The sequence below is a fragment of the Mobula birostris genome, chromosome 25 (genome assembly GCF_030028105.1).
Source record: "Mobula birostris isolate sMobBir1 chromosome 25, sMobBir1.hap1, whole genome shotgun sequence".
NCBI lineage: Eukaryota > Metazoa > Chordata > Chondrichthyes > Myliobatiformes > Myliobatidae > Mobula > Mobula birostris.
Window position 1 is genome coordinate 45,744,462 of NC_092394.1, and position 18,916 is coordinate 45,763,377.

General features: G+C 39.6%; 1 protein-coding gene and 1 long non-coding RNA gene across 7 annotated transcripts in view; one reads left to right on the plus strand and one right to left on the minus strand.

Moving 5' to 3' along the window:
* Positions 1–500: 500 nt before the first annotated feature.
* Positions 501–17,447, plus strand: LOC140187920 (uncharacterized). Of its 2 annotated transcripts, none has more exons than XR_011883175.1 (3): positions 501–741; positions 9,313–9,493; positions 15,964–17,447. It is a non-coding gene; the product is annotated as an uncharacterized lncRNA (long non-coding RNA). The 2 variants fall into 2 exon arrangements; XR_011883176.1 differs by lacking the exon at positions 15,964–17,447 and adding an exon at positions 11,951–12,095.
* Positions 846–18,916, minus strand: part of LOC140187918 (lysine-specific demethylase 2B-like) — a 236,367-nt gene continuing 218,296 nt past the window's right edge. For 3 of the 5 annotated variants that reach the window (XM_072243793.1, XM_072243792.1, XM_072243791.1), the window contains 3 exons: positions 15,946–16,107; positions 11,265–11,477; positions 846–9,473 (listed from right to left, as the gene is read on the minus strand). In XM_072243793.1, the coding sequence (XP_072099894.1) occupies positions 9,277–9,473; positions 11,265–11,477; positions 15,946–16,107 (572 nt within the window). In that variant the 3' untranslated portion in view covers positions 846–9,276. Of the gene's footprint in view, positions 9,474–11,264; positions 11,478–12,665; positions 13,249–15,945; positions 16,108–18,916 lie in introns of those variants that run through there. The other 2 variants (XR_011883174.1, XM_072243794.1) reach the window with 2 other exon arrangements.

The following is an 18,916-nucleotide window of genomic DNA, read 5'->3' on the forward strand; positions in this document are numbered from 1 at the left end:
ACACACAAAATGCTGGTGGAGCACAGCAGGCCAGGCAGCATCTATAGGAAGAAGTGGTCGACATGTGTTGCTTGAATTTCCAGCATCTGCAGATTTCCTCATGCTTGCTTTTCAGTATCTCTATAGTAAAGACCTTACAGATCATTTATTATTTTTTGTTGTGTTTTAATATTGGAAATTCATTAGTACAATCCAAATATAGAGTGAAATGGCTATAAAAGATAATATGTATGTACTATAAGTGAATGTTAAGCCATTTACTGGCAGGGAAGTCACTTGCTCATTTTTTGGTTGAGTTAATTTTTTTTAAAAAATCTAGTCTAAATTCAAAAATGTAAATGCTGGAACAATTAAATTAAAGACCATCTTCAGACTTCTGGCTTTAGCCCAACCTTGGGAGACTGGTGGGTAAAGGTGATCTGCTGATCCCTCATGCCTCTGCTCAGGTAGCATTTCCCACCTGACTTTATCTATTGTTATCAGGACAGCAATGGAGTAAGCAGCTGTGCACTGGACAACACAGGGAACAAAAAAGCACCAATTCACTGGAAATCGGATCTCTCTCTTTCTCTGCATTTCTTCCAAGCTTACACTATGAAAAATCAATTTCAGCCAGTGAATCCTGCCGGCCAAGACAGCTGGCTGCCTGTGCACATCATGGCATCCAGCGTCAGACGTGCAGCCAGTGGAACCTCGGGAAAACAGTACAAGAGGTTAATGTTCATCTACTCATCTACAAAGGTAAGTTCCAAACTCTCCAAAATTAGAACAGGTGGAATAACTTTAAAGTAAAACTTTATTCAAGTATATTTGAGATTTCTGAAGTACAGCATGTTTTGTGCAGCTACAAATTCAAAATAAGAATCAGCTGTACAAGGATTAAGAACCAACCAGCAAAATGTTATTTACAAGTGGTATAATCCTATAAAACATCAACTGAGAATTACTCAAATCTTTACAAAATTCTGCATTTATTTTCTATTAACAAGGAGAACACCAGGAACAAAAATCATAACCTGAATTATTAGGCATCTTACACAAATTTGTGTAGCCTTGCTAAATATTTTGGTCACTAAATGTATATAACACATATACCCAACAATAAACTCAATACTTGGGAGCTGGAGTGTCCCTTCAGCAGTCGTCTACTTTTTGTTCCCGCTTGGATGATGCTGGGCTCTAAAATGGCCCATCTGACCAATATACCAGTCCAAACAGTGCTGCCAAAATATGTATGAACAACAAAAGAAAATAATCTCAATACCACCCCCCACAACAGTGATATCGTTAATATACATGGGTGATCGAGTAGGAATACTCACTCATTCTAGTCCATCATGTTTCATAGGAAAATACAAGGTAAGCAGGTTAATAGAGAAATCAATCATTTAACAAGTCTAGTTGATAGCATCCAATTTGGTTCAAATCCTGCAGACAGAAATTCTTTAACAGAGGACTAAATTTAAACAGAATTGCACAACACACAGGCTAAGATCGTAGTTGCCCTTGTGTATGTAAACCAGCAGTCTGAGTTGTGACCTTTTTAAAATAATCCACAGTATATTGTCAGAAGCAGGAATCCTAAGGAAAACTGTGGAAGGGTGCAAGTGAAAAAAGTGTGCACCTTGGGTCAGTCCATTAAATCGAAGGGATTATCTTGATATGGACATATATAAACAAACAGCTAATTTAAAATTCTAACCATGTTACGAGACTTATGAGAAATTAGACCATGGAGATTCAGGTAAGCAATGTAATAACATTAAATGGTTATTCTGCAAAACGTACAAAATATTTCAATATATGCTGCTAATAAATACTCCAGCCCGTTACATTTTAGAACTATCCTACACCCGTATAACAGGAGAGTGGCTGACAGTAGGAAGCCTCTCTTAGTACTTTTCTTGATACTATTTCATTTTGATTGTTCTTCAGTGAAGTACTGCAAATATAGGAAAGCACAGGCAGGTGGGAAGCAAGGCAAGATGGAAGGGTAATACCGAAGGATATTGGCTTTAGTAGGAACAGTTAGGATGGTCCTTGTTTACTTGCTTCCAAGATTATTATGACTTGGCTTACAGGTTATTTATACAATTACTCCACATGCTATGTGACAATTCCAGGGAAACTGATAAAGACGTAATTAATTCTACGCTGTTGCCATACTGATATCTTCCATTACCACCCTTGTTTTGCTTTATAATTATGCCAGCATCTTTAATAATTGCAATATTTTATTTAAAACAAAAATATTGAAAACAACATCCTGAAGGAAAGTGGCACAACATTAGATTAAAGCAGTCACCAATGTCCTTGACCTCCATGGGGAGGCGGAAGAAAGAGGTCAGAGGTAAACACCACATGAATGGAAGTTTGTAGATTCGTAAGCAACACAATTTCCTCTGTTAAACTGAAAGGCTTTGCTTGTGTATTGAACCAGCATGGCACAATAATTTAAAGTGTGCTGATAGTCTCACTAGTCATTAGACAGAGGATAATGTAATACCTGGAAGCAGCAGAAATAAGCACATATGTAGTCGACCCTGTGAGCAAGGCAAAGTAGTGGCCTGAGGTGCAATATCAAACTTAGAACAGTATAATAGTTTCTCAGATCGGAGCTGTCAAAACAACTTGTGCCCTGAGAACAGGAATGCTTTTAGATAAACTTACTTATCTTGGAACTGTATTGGCATTCAAATCACTTTAACAGGCACCAATTTAGGATATCCACAAGACTGTTTACACTACTCCTCTGCTTACTTTATGTTAAGCACTGGTGTTAACCTGTCTATATTAAATGGTTAACATCCCTGCTAAAATAAGCAGAGAACTTTAGACCAATAGATCTGTCCACTAATATCAGCAGTCATATCTTTAGGTTTTGTAGCATACAAGCTGTAATTCATCATGGGTAATGATTTCAACGTTACAAAATACAAATAGTTCAAACTGATAAAGCATCCTTCGCAGGCTCACAGATATAGAAAAAATGGTAATTTGACAATCATCTTTAAGTTTACCAACAATATTTAAAATAACTTTGATAAAACAGGACACTGTAGCTTGCATTTGCACACCTAACCCAAGTAACTTTTGAACATGACTGGGATCATTTGAAGTGCTTTTGGTTAAGTGCGTGAAATTTCTCCAAATTGATACTAATTGCCAGTCACAAATATTAGTGCCCAATAGACAAATAAATCAAATGTGGAAAAGTTATTAAATGGTCACAAGGGTCTAAATTATCACCAGTTAAGTTTGACATCTGGCAAAGGTGGCTTTGAGATCATTGAAAAGAAATTTGAAATGAAACTCATGGCAAGTTTCTGATCACAATGTCCATTCCTTAAAGGGAACTTTATGCACAAAAATCAGCAGTGGAAATTACCAAAATAAATTGATAACTAACCATGTGAATCAGTCAGGTAAATACACACTCTTCTAAGTCACCTGCCCAGAGCTGATCATACACCATGGAATGAATGAATGGGCACTGGTATTGTGGGGTGGAAAGGGAAAAATGGGAATATCTTGGATGTCTGCCTGGCTTATCAACAACATTGTTAACTGCTTAATCTTTACCATGGGTAGGGACTCTGCTTCACTTTTACTCTTATGATTAATGACAAATAACAAGAATGTTCAAACAGTGACAACTTTGGAGTCTTTGGGGCAAAGATCTTCAGGTAGTTACAAAAGTGGGAATGAGATCTAATGAAATTGTTATTTCACTACTGCAGCCAATTAAAACTCTTCCTTACTGTAAAAACACTCTGCAAGTTATCCAAGGTGTCTCCCTTTACAATACAGTTTCGTATGAAGACCTGATAAATTGTAGATTACTTCAAAGTGCCAAGACTAATCAATAAAGTAGACCAAAGAAAAGTAGTTAAAAGTGGAGTGCAGGTACAAATTTAGAGTATATATCAGTGATTCACTGGTTCTACCCTCATAGGAGTCACAGAAGTTGTACTAACGCTACGTTAATAAACATTGATTGGGTTTATATCACACTTACATGAATTTGCATTCTAATGCTAATTTGAAGGTGTAAAAAATATCAGCGCAGGGAAGAAACAACTAGGGAATTAGCTGACAAAACTGGCTATTGTTGAAATGATATAGGCAAAGATAGTTTGGTGGAACATATGAGCGTTTGATTAGCTGGCACATTGGAAATGGCACAAAGATAAAACCATTGGTGATAGGTTAAGATAAAAGATCTGGATATTCTAGAGCAGGGCATCCCAACCAGGGGTCGACGGACCCCTCAGTTAAGGGTAGCGGTCCATGGCATAAAAAAAGTTTGGGAAATCTTGCTCTAGAGACTAGGTTACTTAACTTGAGGAAGGGTACACAGCAGCAATCTTGCAAATCTGCAAGTGAAATGTTTGGCAGAAAAGAATTTAACACAACGCCCATGAACGTCACAGGTGTATAACCTGGTGATGTCTAATGGGGAGCTGTATGGCAGTAAAATGGCCACAATATAATCAAGTAATACTGGACAAAGTGACACAGGTGCTGAAGGTAAACAATGCAGACATCACCACTAACAGCCAGGCATTCAACTGCTAATTTTAAAGGACCAAGTGATATCCAGAGGTAGAATCCTAGAATGACAGGTTTTTTTCTTTTAAAAAATACCTATTTGGGATTTTAAAACTAATCAAACTGCTTTGATTAATCAAAACTAATCAAACATCAAGATTCTCCCAGCTCAGGTGTTCCCAACCTGGGGTCCATGTACCCCTCGGTTAATGGTAAGGGTCCATGGCATAAAAAAGGTTGTCCTGGCCACAGAATGCAAGCCCAACAATAGTTGAATATCTGCAAAGCAAAATGAGAGTACAAGCTCACATTGCGTGTATATAAAACCCTTCAGTTTAGTTATGCACTCGTCCAGTGTGCGGAGATCAACTGCAGATATACAGTGCAACAGTGCAGTAGCTTCACCCTCCAACAGCTCATTTGATTTGACCTTTAGTTTATTAAGAAGCCCACCTCATAACAAATCACATTGGCAAGAGGCACTGGATCATCTTTAGGGTCCTTAAGGGAAAATCACGGAGCACCGAGATATATAAAGAATCAGTTCATACTGAAGTGCACAAATTAGGCTTCCACTACACAAATCACACGACAATACAAATTACCACTGGCTTCAGTTATCTCTCCCAAGTTTACTGGTCAAATTTCACAATTTTCCCTACAGGCTGTGTTCAGTTAAATACTTTAAACTATTCACAAAGCAACTGACAGATTTCATTGTGAAGAGGTTGAAGAACTGAGTTAGCATTTTGGATGGATATATTTTTGCATGGCCATATTCATTTTGGCCCGCAGTAATCTGCTTTCATTTGAAGTGCAATATATTTGTGATCGAAAAAAAGAGCTAGTAATATTAGACTCATAGGAAGACATTGTGCGGTTGTCATTCCAAAAAAAAAACGGTGTGAAATGCTGAAACAACAGGAAAACAGTGGCTGACAAGTAAATTAAACACTAGCAGTAAATTTGGGAATTTCTACATTTAGGCTTATGTTTTGGATCTCTGTTTTGTACTGGCAAAATAAATCAAATAACCCAGAGATTTGTGTTTACCGAATTAGGCAAAGCTCCTGTCTGGTTATCGGTCAATAGATGGAGTTGTTCCACTGGCCAAACAACAGAACAGTTGCTTCAGCTGAGACAAACCCCATAGCTGAGACTGATATCAAATCCAGTATTGCCTATATACTCCTCTCCAAACTAAGTAATTGCAATCAGTATATTGGGGGCGGGGGAGAGGATTACTGAATTATTCACAATTGCTTTTCATTTCATCTTCTGGAGAAAAGAAATACAGAATTTAAATAAAATACACAGAAAATGGCAAAATTTAAAACACGTTTTGAAATAAATTCAAGCTTTTGATATGGATTTTTATTTTAAAGGAGAATTAATATTTATAACTCAAGTTAGCATATAAGAGGGACAAGTTTCTCTCACCAGCAATTTTCTGGAATGCTTGTTTACTAACGCATCAACAATACATTAGGAAGGAAACAAGTGGGAAATTTAGAATAGTCAATCCTATATTGGATATTAAAGTTGCAGACAGGAAATTTCCAGAGGTACTAAGTAATTCTATTGAATGTAAAACATGCCATGAAAATTGTGCCAAGAAGTGCTATCGCACTATGGTCACTAACTTGTATGTTAAGACCCTTGCATCTTAAGTGTAAGAACAAATGTACCAATGCTTATTATACTTATAGATTGTATATACAGCATGATTTCATAGTACACACATGTAAATAGCACCATCTATTAAGCCCGGATGCTACCAGGAACTCTGCTACTGTACAGTGCCATCTAAATTAAAAGACAGAGGTTGGTGGTCAGAATTGGAAGAAATGCCCATTTAAAAAAAAACACGAAACTCCTCTGTGAATAGTTGGGTACTGTTTGTATCAGGTGTTGTTACAGCATAAACAGTTGATTGTCTATCTCAGACATTCAAATATTTGTGTCGAACTTGACCTGCTGATCAATAAGATTTAAGCCTGCACTGCATAGAATGGGGGAATCAAATTTCTTCAGAATATTATTCATTTACAGCTTTCTTATTCTGACCACTTTCTTTCCCTTTTCATCAAAGGTTTGCAGTTAACTATACATTTATTACACATTTTTTACATTTATAATCCATTTCCAACACAATTGTCTGTACAAAGCAACAGGTGCCTTGACATAATGAAAGTATCTTTGACTGCCACTGTGTTGACTTGGTCCAAGTGCAAGTAGCATCTACTTTCCGAAAGGCAAATACGAGGAAAGTCAGTTCCTTCTCATGGAATTATTTTCTTTCGTTTAAGTAACATAGTCAGATCAGGTATTATCCGCAGCTAGAATACTGTGGCCAGTACTTGGAATTTTGCACTGCTAATACATCCAGTGGAGAAGGGAGACCAGAAGTGAGTCTGCGCTGCTTTTGAAGCCCGACATCAATAACTGAGTTTCTCAGATCTCCATCAATGATTCCGCCCACCCCACCCCCCCGCCGCCACTGCGCCCAACAGGACTGAATTAATGAATGAAACTCATGGATGGGTGCAAAGTATTGGCATGGATTTACTTGACAGAAAATCAAGCAAATAAAGAACAGCACCTCGAGAATCTTTGTTCTTAGGAAGGAGTCATTTTAAACTTAGTAAAACAGAATAAATGCAGCAAATTACTGGAGTTGTTTTGCAGTGGTTTGCACTAACACACAAAGCTCCACTAGAGCTGCAGGAACCTCAGAATTCAGGAATGGTGGCTTTTTGATTGCCAGACTGAGATTCAGGTTCTCCTGCCCATTATTATAAAACATATCGATATTAAGAAGTCATCTGATGGCATGGTGGGTCTGAGTTTCCAGCTTCCTGGTATCGATGCAGGAAGGTAACAGAAAAGTAGAAAAGAATTGAGATGTCTTAATGCTACAAATTATATTAATGATGCAGTTGGGACGATGCTAGAAGAGTCAAAAATCGGTGTAGGAGGGAACGACCGGAAAAATGTTGAGTTCAGCCGCTAGAGAAGGCTAGATCATCAGGGAACTGGGGTTTAGAGCCAGTTCTGTCAAGATGGACCCCCTCGTCCTCATGGTGAGAACACACTAATTCACCCATACATGTAGAAGTTTTACCTCTTTGTTAAATTGCTTTCCCCAGTGTACTTTCTATGGTAACAACTGAAAATACTCATAACATTTCCATTTTATTAATGTTTGGCAGCATACGCAAGGTAAAAATAATTTCTGCTGCTATTTACAGGCTGACGTTACAGATTCTACTTAAAATGTATTGTTGATGAACCTGCGATGTTTACAGTACAATGGAACAACTGTCCATCTTTATGGCAAGGGTGTGTTAGGGTGGGAATGGTTACTTATAACTAAACTCAATTACTATAAAATCCAGTGCCTTACCCAGCACACATTCTTTTTTAAAAAGATATTGCCAGTGCAAAAACAACATAAGACAATGAACCTGGTTAGAATTCACAATATTTCTGTTCCTTGGCTAGAACTGTAGTGATGGAATATAATAAGCTGGTACAATCGGACTCTCAAAAATCCTTGTTTATAGCTATTAGTCTAAATCTTAACATGCTTTTATTTTTTGTCACGTTTAATGGACAAAACAAAGATATTCCTTCAGAGTATTCATATTTACTAAATGTAATCACTGCACATTTCACATTTTTCCCCATTAAAGCACTATGTACTCACTTAATTAGGTAATTTGGGTTGCCATGAAGCATTTTAAAAACTACAATGTTATTGTAGATCACTATTAAAATACATCCCATAACATAATGTGGTAAAACATAAAACAATATAGCCATGAGGACTTTCATTTTGAAAGAACACCCTTTCAACACAAATTTGAAAAGGACTCAAATCTCATAACAACCAATGTAACCTAAATAAATGAGCTTGACTGTTTTGACCAAGGAATAGGAAGTCGCTGAGAAAAATCCATTGAAGGAATGAATCAAACGTATACAGGAATTATTTCACCAATGAGGTTTTTGTAAACTGACTGACCTCATTTCAGTATTAATGTGCTGATTCATGCACCACCTAGTCATCAAAATTTAGAAATGCAATGTGGAAAAACTGAATGTCTACTGAAACTGTACATTTCAGTAGAATAAAACAAATGTAATTAAAAATGTACTGTATTAAAAGTACTGAGTATTATTTTGGACTGCAATCAAATTTAGACCAATGGGCCAGTTATTGTCTTTTCCAAAATTGAATTGCAGCCCACCTTTAAGCCCATGTGTTTTTATTTCCAAATAAGCATTAAATCAGAAATTTAATGTATACCTCCAAAAAGGTATACTGTATACTTTTAAATATTTTCTAAATCTACACTTTTTTATTTTTTGGGGGCAAGGGAAAGAAAGGAGGGAATTATTACCAGAGCGTAATGCTTAAAACCCTGTATTTGCAATATAAAAACATTTTTTCTCCAAAAATCATGCTTCATTTTCTAGGCCAAGATAATTACACCAGTAATTTTCCTCCAAAACTATACAGCTGTCACTGGATCACTGACTTTATCAGCAGTGAATGACGTGATTGCCATGACAACTCCAGACTGTCACAGCATGGTCCATACAGATACACAGAAAGCAATTAGCTAGAAGAGTGGAGGCAGTTCCCCAGTAGGTTCTATTGTGCTGTCTCAGTCAGGACCTGGAGGAACATTCTGGCAAGGCTTATCGGCGTCCATGAGGCTACTTTGTCAATTGTAAACCGCTTCTCTTTAACAGTTTGTCTTCCACGAGTTCAAAGGGGGCGACACCTGCGAGCCCTTCCACAAGCTGTTGACAAGCCTGGGGAGAAACCAGTTTGCAATTCCGAAGGTCGATTCGGTTAAGGTTTGGGCAGTGTTGAAGCAGCAACAGGCACTGGTCTGTTATTCGATGGCAACCTGAAAGGAGCAGGTTAAAGGTGAAGTATTAACGACTGTTGACAAATACCATTAATAGCGAAAGTTTTTCAGCATATTAAAGCTGTTTCATTGTTCTTAGAGAGGAATATCCTTTGTTCTCCTGCTTAAATATCTTATTTGATCTCCGAATGCATCTCTGGTAGACTAATTAAAAAAAGAATGATCTGCTTGCATGTATTGGTCCAATTTCCCCATTTTCCAGGCTGACATCTTTTTCCACTGTTTTTGAGGCACAGACCAACTTTATATACATTTTCATCCCATGATCATTATAAAACTGTCCAGAACGCATCCAAAATACTATTTTAAAAGCAAGGACCTCACCATGAGTACTGACAAACTAGAAATCTCAGTTTGGGCTTCTGTTAATAAACTACTCACTCTTACCATTTGTGGTACTGCTATTCAAAGCTGCTTAGAGATGATACCCTGTGGTTATGGTCATCCGCCTCAGTCCCTTCAGCAGGTCACAGAAATTTACAGCGAGGAGTAGACTACAAGGTACGTTATGTTTGTGATGATCAAAAATGTCCCCCTTACTACTTCCCAGCTCTCGGTCTATAATCTAGTAGTGCTCTTCAAGTGCACATACATATATGAGTAAGCTTTCTTCCTCTATATCATTTTTAGGTTAAGAAGTACCCTGCTATCATCTCAAATACTTCAATTGCCAGTCAAGTCCATACTGACAGTATATACTGATTAGCTTCTGCCCTCTCTAAACACAGATTTTGCTGTTATAACAGACCATTTCCTTGAATTTGCTTAGTCCCAGTGTAAAGTTGTCTGGTCTATAGTTACGTGGTCTACCCCTTTTATTTTTTTAAAGCAGAATCAATTTGGCATCTTCTAGAGTCCTCCATTTTTGTATCCAAGGGATGTTGGAAAACAACAGTCTATAATTTCCTCTCCTGGCTCTTCTAACTGTGGCAATGTCACTTTGTGCAGATATTTTTATTTTGTTATTTTTATTACAGCAGCCAAGGAAGTGCTACATTTTATTTCACATTCACATCGGGCATTAGTGTTTACCTTAATATCTTATCACTTCAATAGATTTGGAAACACCCACACCATTAGTATATTAACATAGGTATCTAGATAGAAAGGCATGTTTGACTTATTAATTGGGGAACCTTTATAAGAATACACTGTGAATTATTGTATTGTAGCCTAATGATGAGAGAATTGTGTAAGAACAGCAATGACGCCACTAGCTATGTTGGCCTTATCCACCAGATCATACTCTTGCTTCCAGATATCTTAAGAAAATAAAAAAAATATTACCGAGATGTTACAGGTCTACCCTTTGAATCCTATATGTTTGAAGAAGTCAATCCCTTACGTTAAACTACAAGGAATGCAAATACGACAGTCTTTATTCCGAGGGCACAGCCTCAGAATAGAGTAAGGGTTCCCAACCTGGGGTCCATGGACCACTTGGTTAATGGTAGGGATCCATGGCATTAAAAAAGCTTGGGAACCTTGAAAAAGAGGGACGTTGCTTTAGAGTGGAGATGACGAATCTCTTTAGTCAGAAGGTGGTGAGTCTGTAGATTTCATTGTCACAAGTAGCTGTAGAGGCCAAGTCATTGGGTCTATTTAAGGTGAAGGTTAATGGGTTCTTGATTAGTCAGGGCATGAAAGCTTACAGGAAGGCGGCAGGACAATGGGGTTAAGAGGGAAATAGATCAGCCATGATGGAATGCCGGAGCAGGCTTGATGGGTCGAATGGCCTAATTCTGCTGCTATGCCTTATGGGTCTTTTACCTGATAGGTTTATTTCAGTCAGTGTTTCTCGTGTGGAAGATCCAGCAGCTGTCAAGAGGGCAATGGATTGATCAGTCACGTGGTTACACTGACTCAGGTCCAACTTGTTCAGCATTGGCATGTAGCGTATCATCAAGGCCAACGAGCAGTCAGTAATATCCAAACCTGCTAAGTGAAATTCTGTCACATTGCAGAGTTTGCTCTGATTATGACCTACAGGAAACAAAACAATATCTTTCAAAAGGTGATGCCAAAACTAATTAGCAAGTACAACAAATGTACAAGAAAAACATTTTCAAAGACAAACGAGGATGGATGGAAGGTGTAAGAGAAAGGGAAGGAGGGGCACTCAATGGGGAGGGAGGATGGCATACAGAAGTAGCAACAGAGCATTAAAACAGCATGTTGTCTAATATTTTAATGCTCTTACAAAAAGTTGCCCAAGGAGAACTATTCTTGGGTGTAGTTCAATTGATTAACATGTCATGACACAAAAGGTTAATTCTGGACACCTAACTGACCCATACAACTCTCTATTGCCCATTCTTTTTTGTGCAAGTACTAAATGGATATTTACTCCAACAACATCAACAATGCCTTGTGAAAATTTCACAAACAAATATGATAAAAAGAATACTTAATTAAAATAACCACATTAGGGTTAAATTTTGTAAATTTCTTCTAAGGTGGCATCGCATACGGTGGCCATGTTGCCAGCTCTGTTCCAAATCTACAGCATACTACAAATTTCTACGACTTTCTTAGCACTTTCTGTCCAAGTAGCTTATAGTCACACCAGATACAGCAGACTGACCCTTCTGAGCATCGGGAAGACAGCACTTATGCACTACGTGCCTCCTTTCCTACACTGGGAACCCCTGCTTGCACAATCCATGGGAGACTCATCCATTACATTGCACTATCTTGGAAGAAGTGCCGGAAGTGAGGGAGAAGGGCCAACGTCCTGGTGAGACCGAGACGGCATGCAAATTGGCCGCTGCTCCCTAGCATACTCCTAGCTAACGTTCAGTCCCTGGACAACAAGCTGTGTGAACCGACAGCCAGAATCTTCTACCAGAAGGAAACAAAGGAATGTAATGTTTTGTGCTTCATGGAGACCTGGCTGACGGAGGAGATACCGGATCATGCCATCAAGCCTCTGGGTTCTCCCTGTTCCAGGCAGACAGGTCAAAAAACCTCTCTGGGAAGAGTAGAGGGGGAGGGGTATGCTTCATGGTCAACAATGCTTGGTGCAACCCCCAGAATGTGCATGCACTTAAATCCTTTTGTTCCCCAGACCTGGAATACCTGGTGCTGTTGTGCAGACCCTACTGGCTGCCTATAGTGTTCACAGCTGTTATCATCACAGCAGTGTACATTCCGCCGCAGGCTGATACTGACCTGGCTCTCAAGGAACTGTATGAGACCATCAACACGCTGGAAACTGCAAACCCGGAGGCTGCCTTCATCATCGCCGGTGACTTTAAGTGAGCATCATTGACGAAAGTTTTGTCAGCACATCCAGGTTAGCATTCGTGGAGAGAACACACTTGACCACTGTTACACTCTCTTCTGCAACACTTACAAAGCTCTCCTTCGCCCAGCTTTTGGAAAATCAGACCACTCTTCGATTCTGCTTTTGCCGACGTACAGGCAGAAGCTGAAACAAGAGGCAGCCAGAGTTAAAATCGTCCACTGTTAGTCTGACCAATTGGCCTCCATGCTGCAGGACTGCTTCGATGACGTCGACTGGAATGTCTTCTGTGATGAAGGTGTCTCCGAGTTCATGGATGGAGTCTCACGTGCTTCATCTGGAAGTGCATCGACAATGTTGTCCCCCAGAAGTCAAGAGTCCTCCCGAACCAGAAACCCTGGATCAATAGTTCCATGCGAGCAGCACTTACCGCGTGACATAGAGCTTACATTGCCGGCAATCAGCTGGAGCTCAAGAAAAACAGCTACGATCTGCGCAAAGCTATCAAGGCTGCGAAACAACAATACAGGGACAAAATTGAGTCAAGATTCACAATGATTAGCACACGTGACTTGTGGCGAGGGCTGCATACCATTGGAGACTTCAAAGGCAAGTACAGTGGCGCTGCCAACATCGCGGCTCCCTCCCAGATGAGCTCAATGGCTTTTACGCTCAGTTCAATGTCGCTAACTCTGAGCCTCCAAAGAAAGCCACCACTACAACCTGCAACCTGGTCATCTCTGAGGCTGAAGTACGCAGATGTTTCTGACCAGTGGACAGTCGCAAGTCTACGGGACTGGGAGGCATCCGAAGGCGAGTACTCAGGATGTGCGCAGCACAACTGGCAGGTGTGTTTGCTGACTTTTTTAATCTCTCCCTCTCCCAGTGTAGAGTGCCCTTCTGCTTCAAATTATCCACTATTGTCCCTGTACCAAAAAAGACCAAGGTAACATGCCTGAACGACTGGCATCCTGTTGCACTCACCTCAATAATAAGCAAATGCTTTGAGAGGCTGGTCAAGGATTATATCTGCAGCTTGCTACCACCCAAACTGGAGCCCCTACAATTCACCTACCGACACAACTGATAACAGATGACGCAATAGACCGTCTGCTCTACATATCGTCCTTACATATCTGGAGAAGATGGATGCCTATGTGAGAATGTTGTTCTTGGACTACAATTCAGCATTCAACACCATAATTCCATCCAGGCTGGACAAGAAGCTCAGAGATCTCGGCCTTGACCCTGCCTTGTGCAACTGGATCCTGGGCTTCCTGTCAGATTGCCAGCAGGTGGTAAGAGTGGGCTCCCTCACCTCCACCCCTCTGACCCTCAACACAAGAGCCCCTCAGGGCTGTGTACTAAGTTCCCTCCTTTACTCCCTGTATAGCCATGACTGTGTCGCCACCCAGAGCTCTAATCTGCTAATTAAATTTGCTGACAACACTACATTGATTGGCTTAATCTCAAACAATAATGAGGTGGCCTACAGGGAAGAAGTCATCTCTCTGACACAGTGCTATCACGAAAACAATCTCTCCCTCTATGTCGCAAACACAAAGGAGCTGGTTGAGGATTATAGGAGGAATGGTGACGGGCTAACCCCTATTGACATCAATAGATCTGGGGTTGAGAGGGTAAACAGCTTTAAGTTCCTCGGCATCCACATCATCGAGGACCTCACGTGGTCCGTACACACCAGCTGGGTGGGTGAAAAAGGCACAAAAGTGCCTCTTTCACCTTAGATGGTTGAGGAAGTTTGGTATGGGCCCCCAAATCCTAAGAACTTTTTACAGGGGCATAATTGAGAGCATCCTGACTGGCTGTATCACTGCCTGGTATGGGAACTGTATCTCCCTCAATCACAGGATTCTGCAGAGAGTGGTGCGAACAGTCCAGCGCATCTGTAGTTGTGAACTTCCCATGATTCAGGACATTTACAAAGACAGGTGTGTAAAAAGGGCCCAAAGGATCATTGGGGACCTGAGTCACCCCAACCACAATCTATTCCAGCTGCTACCATCCAGAAAACAGTACCACAGCATAAAAGCCAGCTCTGGGACAGCTTCTTCCACCAGGCCATCAGACTGATTAACTCACGCTGACTTGAGTGTATTTCTGTGTTACATTAATTGTCCTATTTATTATAAATTACTATGATTGCACATTGCACGTTTAGATGAAGACATAATGTAAAGATTTTTACTTATGTATGTGAAGGATGTAAGTAGTAAAGTCAATTCAATTCAATCCCATTGAAGCATCATGCAACAAATATCAGTATGGATCCCATTACATTAGAGGTCACAATTTTTGACCATAAGCTTTCTTGTTACCATTCTATACATCTCTCAACATTGATATTTGTTGGTTTAAAAAAAAGTATATTTTGACCATTCTCATCATTACTTCCACATTCAATGCAGTTTCATTTCTTTCCTTTAAAATTTGCACTGCTAAATGTACGAGGCCAAAAGTAATTTAAAAAAAAAGAGAAAACATGCAGATGCTAGAAATCTAGAGCAGCACACACAAAATGCTGGAGGAACTCAGGTCAGGCAGCATCAATGCAGAGGAATAAACAAGCTGAGACCTTCATTCAAAAGTCAATGGTGGATTCAGAGAGAACAAACAGAAAACAAAACAGGATAATACTTTGCTTCATTTGTATCTAATACATTTTCCAGTCACATTAAATGAATGCCCCAAATGTCAGATCAGTACAATCCAATCCTTCAACTTTACACGATTGTAATCCTTTCACCTTCCTGAAATATCGAGTTAATGGAATGTCTAATTCTGAGCACGTAGTTCCCAATTTGAATCATATTTACTTTCTTTCAGAATGAAGCTTCTTAGTTAACTTATTTCTCTAGCTAGAGATAAACCCAAGTTGTTCTGGAGAAAACAGGTGGAAAGCATGGAAGAGAATTTTTAAAAATGAGTTAATTGTGTTGCATTTGCTAGAAAAGAGTTACTAAAACTCAATTTAGTGCTAAACAAATTGACTACAGAATACTGAAGGACCTGGACTGCAAAATTCACAGGCAACTTTTCTGCAGAATCAGGCAGCCTCAGCTATCCAGAGGTAATGAAAACTATGTTTATTGCCAGCAAGTTGAAGTGATAATTGTCATACCAGGCAAATTTTAAGAAAGTTTTGTATAGATAGAGGCTGTGTGTTTACCAACTCTTTCAACTGACCTACTCTGCAATCTGTAGGTGGTGACAGCAACTCCTTCATCTGTGAGTCTTTGAGATCCTCCACCCAACGAAGATCAAGCATGTGTAGAAGAGGACAACTTGAAGTACAAAGTGCAGAGATTGCACTCCAAATGCATCCTGCTAGTGCCAGAATTTTCAAATCTGTTAGAAAAAAATAACATTTAACATGACTTTATTTAAAGAAAACAGGAAATAAACAACCTGATCATCACCAAGGACATTTTCAGAGGTAACAAACTTTCAAAGGGATAATATATATAGTGATCACTCAAAGATATACAGTATTATTCACACACCAAAACAACATAGATACAAACAATATGGTCCTGAGTTGGGAGCTGACTGAAATAAATTGTTTTTCATTCTGTGTTACAGGTAAAAGCACAGAGAGATCATTTTCATTTACTGGTAAAAATTCTGAAGCACACTATATCTAAATGGATATTTACCTTAAAAGTCAATTGAATTTTATTTTTGATAACAATTTAATATCTTTCATTATAGTAATGACACAGAGTTGAGTAGTGTCCATATCCACTAAAGTAAGGCATTGAACAATAAAATTAAGTTTCATGATGTAACTGAACAGATGGTAACAATTACGATACAATTGATATTTGACAGTACTGTTGCTATTTTGTACTATCAGCAAAAATGAAAACTGGGAGGTTGTGTTTATAGTGTTGCTGCAGCACTAGTCATTCACAAACTATATCAACGATTTGAACAAGGAGATAAAATGTAATATATCCAGTTTGCTGATGATACAAAGCTTTGGGACAGTGTGGGCTGCAGAGAAACTTTAGTTGGGGTTTGGATAGAGGGATATAGTAAGAATAAGTGAAAGGCAAGGATGAGACAGATGGAATATAGAAACATAGAAAACATAGAAAATAGGTGCAGGAGTAGGCCATTCGGCCCTTCGAGCCTGCACCGCCATTTATTATGATCATGGCTGATCATCCAACTCAGAACACCGCCCCAGCCTTCCCTCCATACCCCCTGACCCCCGTAGCCACAAGGGCCATATCTAACTCCCTCTTAAATATAGCCAATGAACTGGCCTCAACTGTTTCCTGTGGCAGAGAACTCCACAGATTCACCACTCTCTGTGTGAAGAAGTTTTTCCTAATCTCGGTCCTAAAAGGCTTCCCCTCTATCCTCAAACTGTGACCCCTCGTTCTGGAAATGGAAAATGTGAAGTCATCTGGTTTGGCAAAAATATTCTGTAATTTTTCTCCCCCAGTGGTCACATATTTAAGGATATGTGCTTGTAAACCGAGATGTTCTTGTACATGGATTACCAAAAGTTAATAAGCAGGTTCAGCAAACAATTAGGGAAATATTTTGGAACATTACACATAGGTTTAGACTATGCAAGGAAGGATTTATAGTACTTTGCAAAAGTCTAGGGTGCTTAAGACTTTTGCACAGTACTGTATTTGTCAATGTGGAGCAGAGAGCTGGTTTGTAAATCTAGTGGGAGCAATGATGTTGGGGATGGCAAGGATGGAACACTGCAGGAGGGATGTTGGACAGGTGGCAGAGAAGGAGTGCTGGTGGATGGGGGTGGAGGTGAGGGTGGGGTTGCCACAGGTGCAGACACACCCAACCCTGAGACACCAGGCAAGATCGTTTGATTACAAACAATTGGTTCCCCATCCTTCCCCCTCCCTTCCCCTTTTCCCCAGCCATGATTCCCCTCGCCCTACCCCCTTCCCACTCTCAGTCCAAAATAGAGGCTCATATCAGAATCAGATTTATCATCACATCATGAAATTCATTTTTTTTGTAGTAGTACAGTGCAATACATAAAATTACTACAGTACTGTACAGAAGTCTTAGGCACCCTGGCTATAAATGTATGTCTAAGACTCTTGCAGAGTACTGCAAAGGTTCAGAAGATTAATTTCTGGAATGGAGGGTTTTACATACAAGGAAGATTAGATGGGCCATATCTGTCCCCAACAAAGTTTGCAAGAATGAAAGGTAATCTTATTGAAACATACAAAACACTCACGGAACTTTAAAGTAGATGTGGATTTGATGGTTCTCATTATCTTTAAAATAAGGAATTGGCCTTTCTATACAGAAATGCAAAACCTCTTCACCTAGAAATTCTTCGGAATGATACCCGAGAGAGAGCTGTAGAAGATCAGTTGCCAATACAATCAGGACAAAAATAGATAATTATTTTGTAATTAAGGAACTCAAGAGACATGGCGTTAGTGTGGAAGAGTGGCATCCGCATAAAAAGAATAGCCGTGTTATTACTGAATGGTGCAGCAAGCATCTAGCTCTTTCCTTAATGTAATTTCTGCATTCTCAAATCCTATATTTGCAGGAAAATAAAATGAATTCAATGTATCAAGGAATAAACTGTTAAACACTACTAGCTCATCTGTGATCAAGTGCTATTATACTCAAGAGTTTAGTGTGCTTTCTTCAGTACCTTAGTTTCAGTTTTACAATACATGAAACAGCATTAGTTACAATTCAGCAGTCAAACCTAACAAGAGTATTGACACCCAATATCCTGCATATTAGGCAGCACAGGTTCAGAACCTGATACTAACTAAACCAGCAGTCCCCAACCACTGGGCCGTGGACCCTGGTACCGGGCCTCAAAGCATGCGCTACCGGGCCACGAGGAAACGCTATGAGTCAACTGCACCTTTGCCTCATTCCCTGTCACGCACACTGTTGAACTTGAATGCATGCGCGGTCATTATGCACGCGAGGTCATTACCCGTGCGTCATCCATGTCAACGCAGGAAGAAGATCAACTCCTCGAGCTTGCAAATGATGGCAGGCTGAAAAATATGTTTGACATAACATCCCTGCCGGCATTCTGGATCAAAGTCAAGGCTAAATATCCTGAGATAGCCACGGAAGCACTGAAAACGTGGCTTCCATTTCCAACATATTTCTGCAATGAATGCAACGAAAA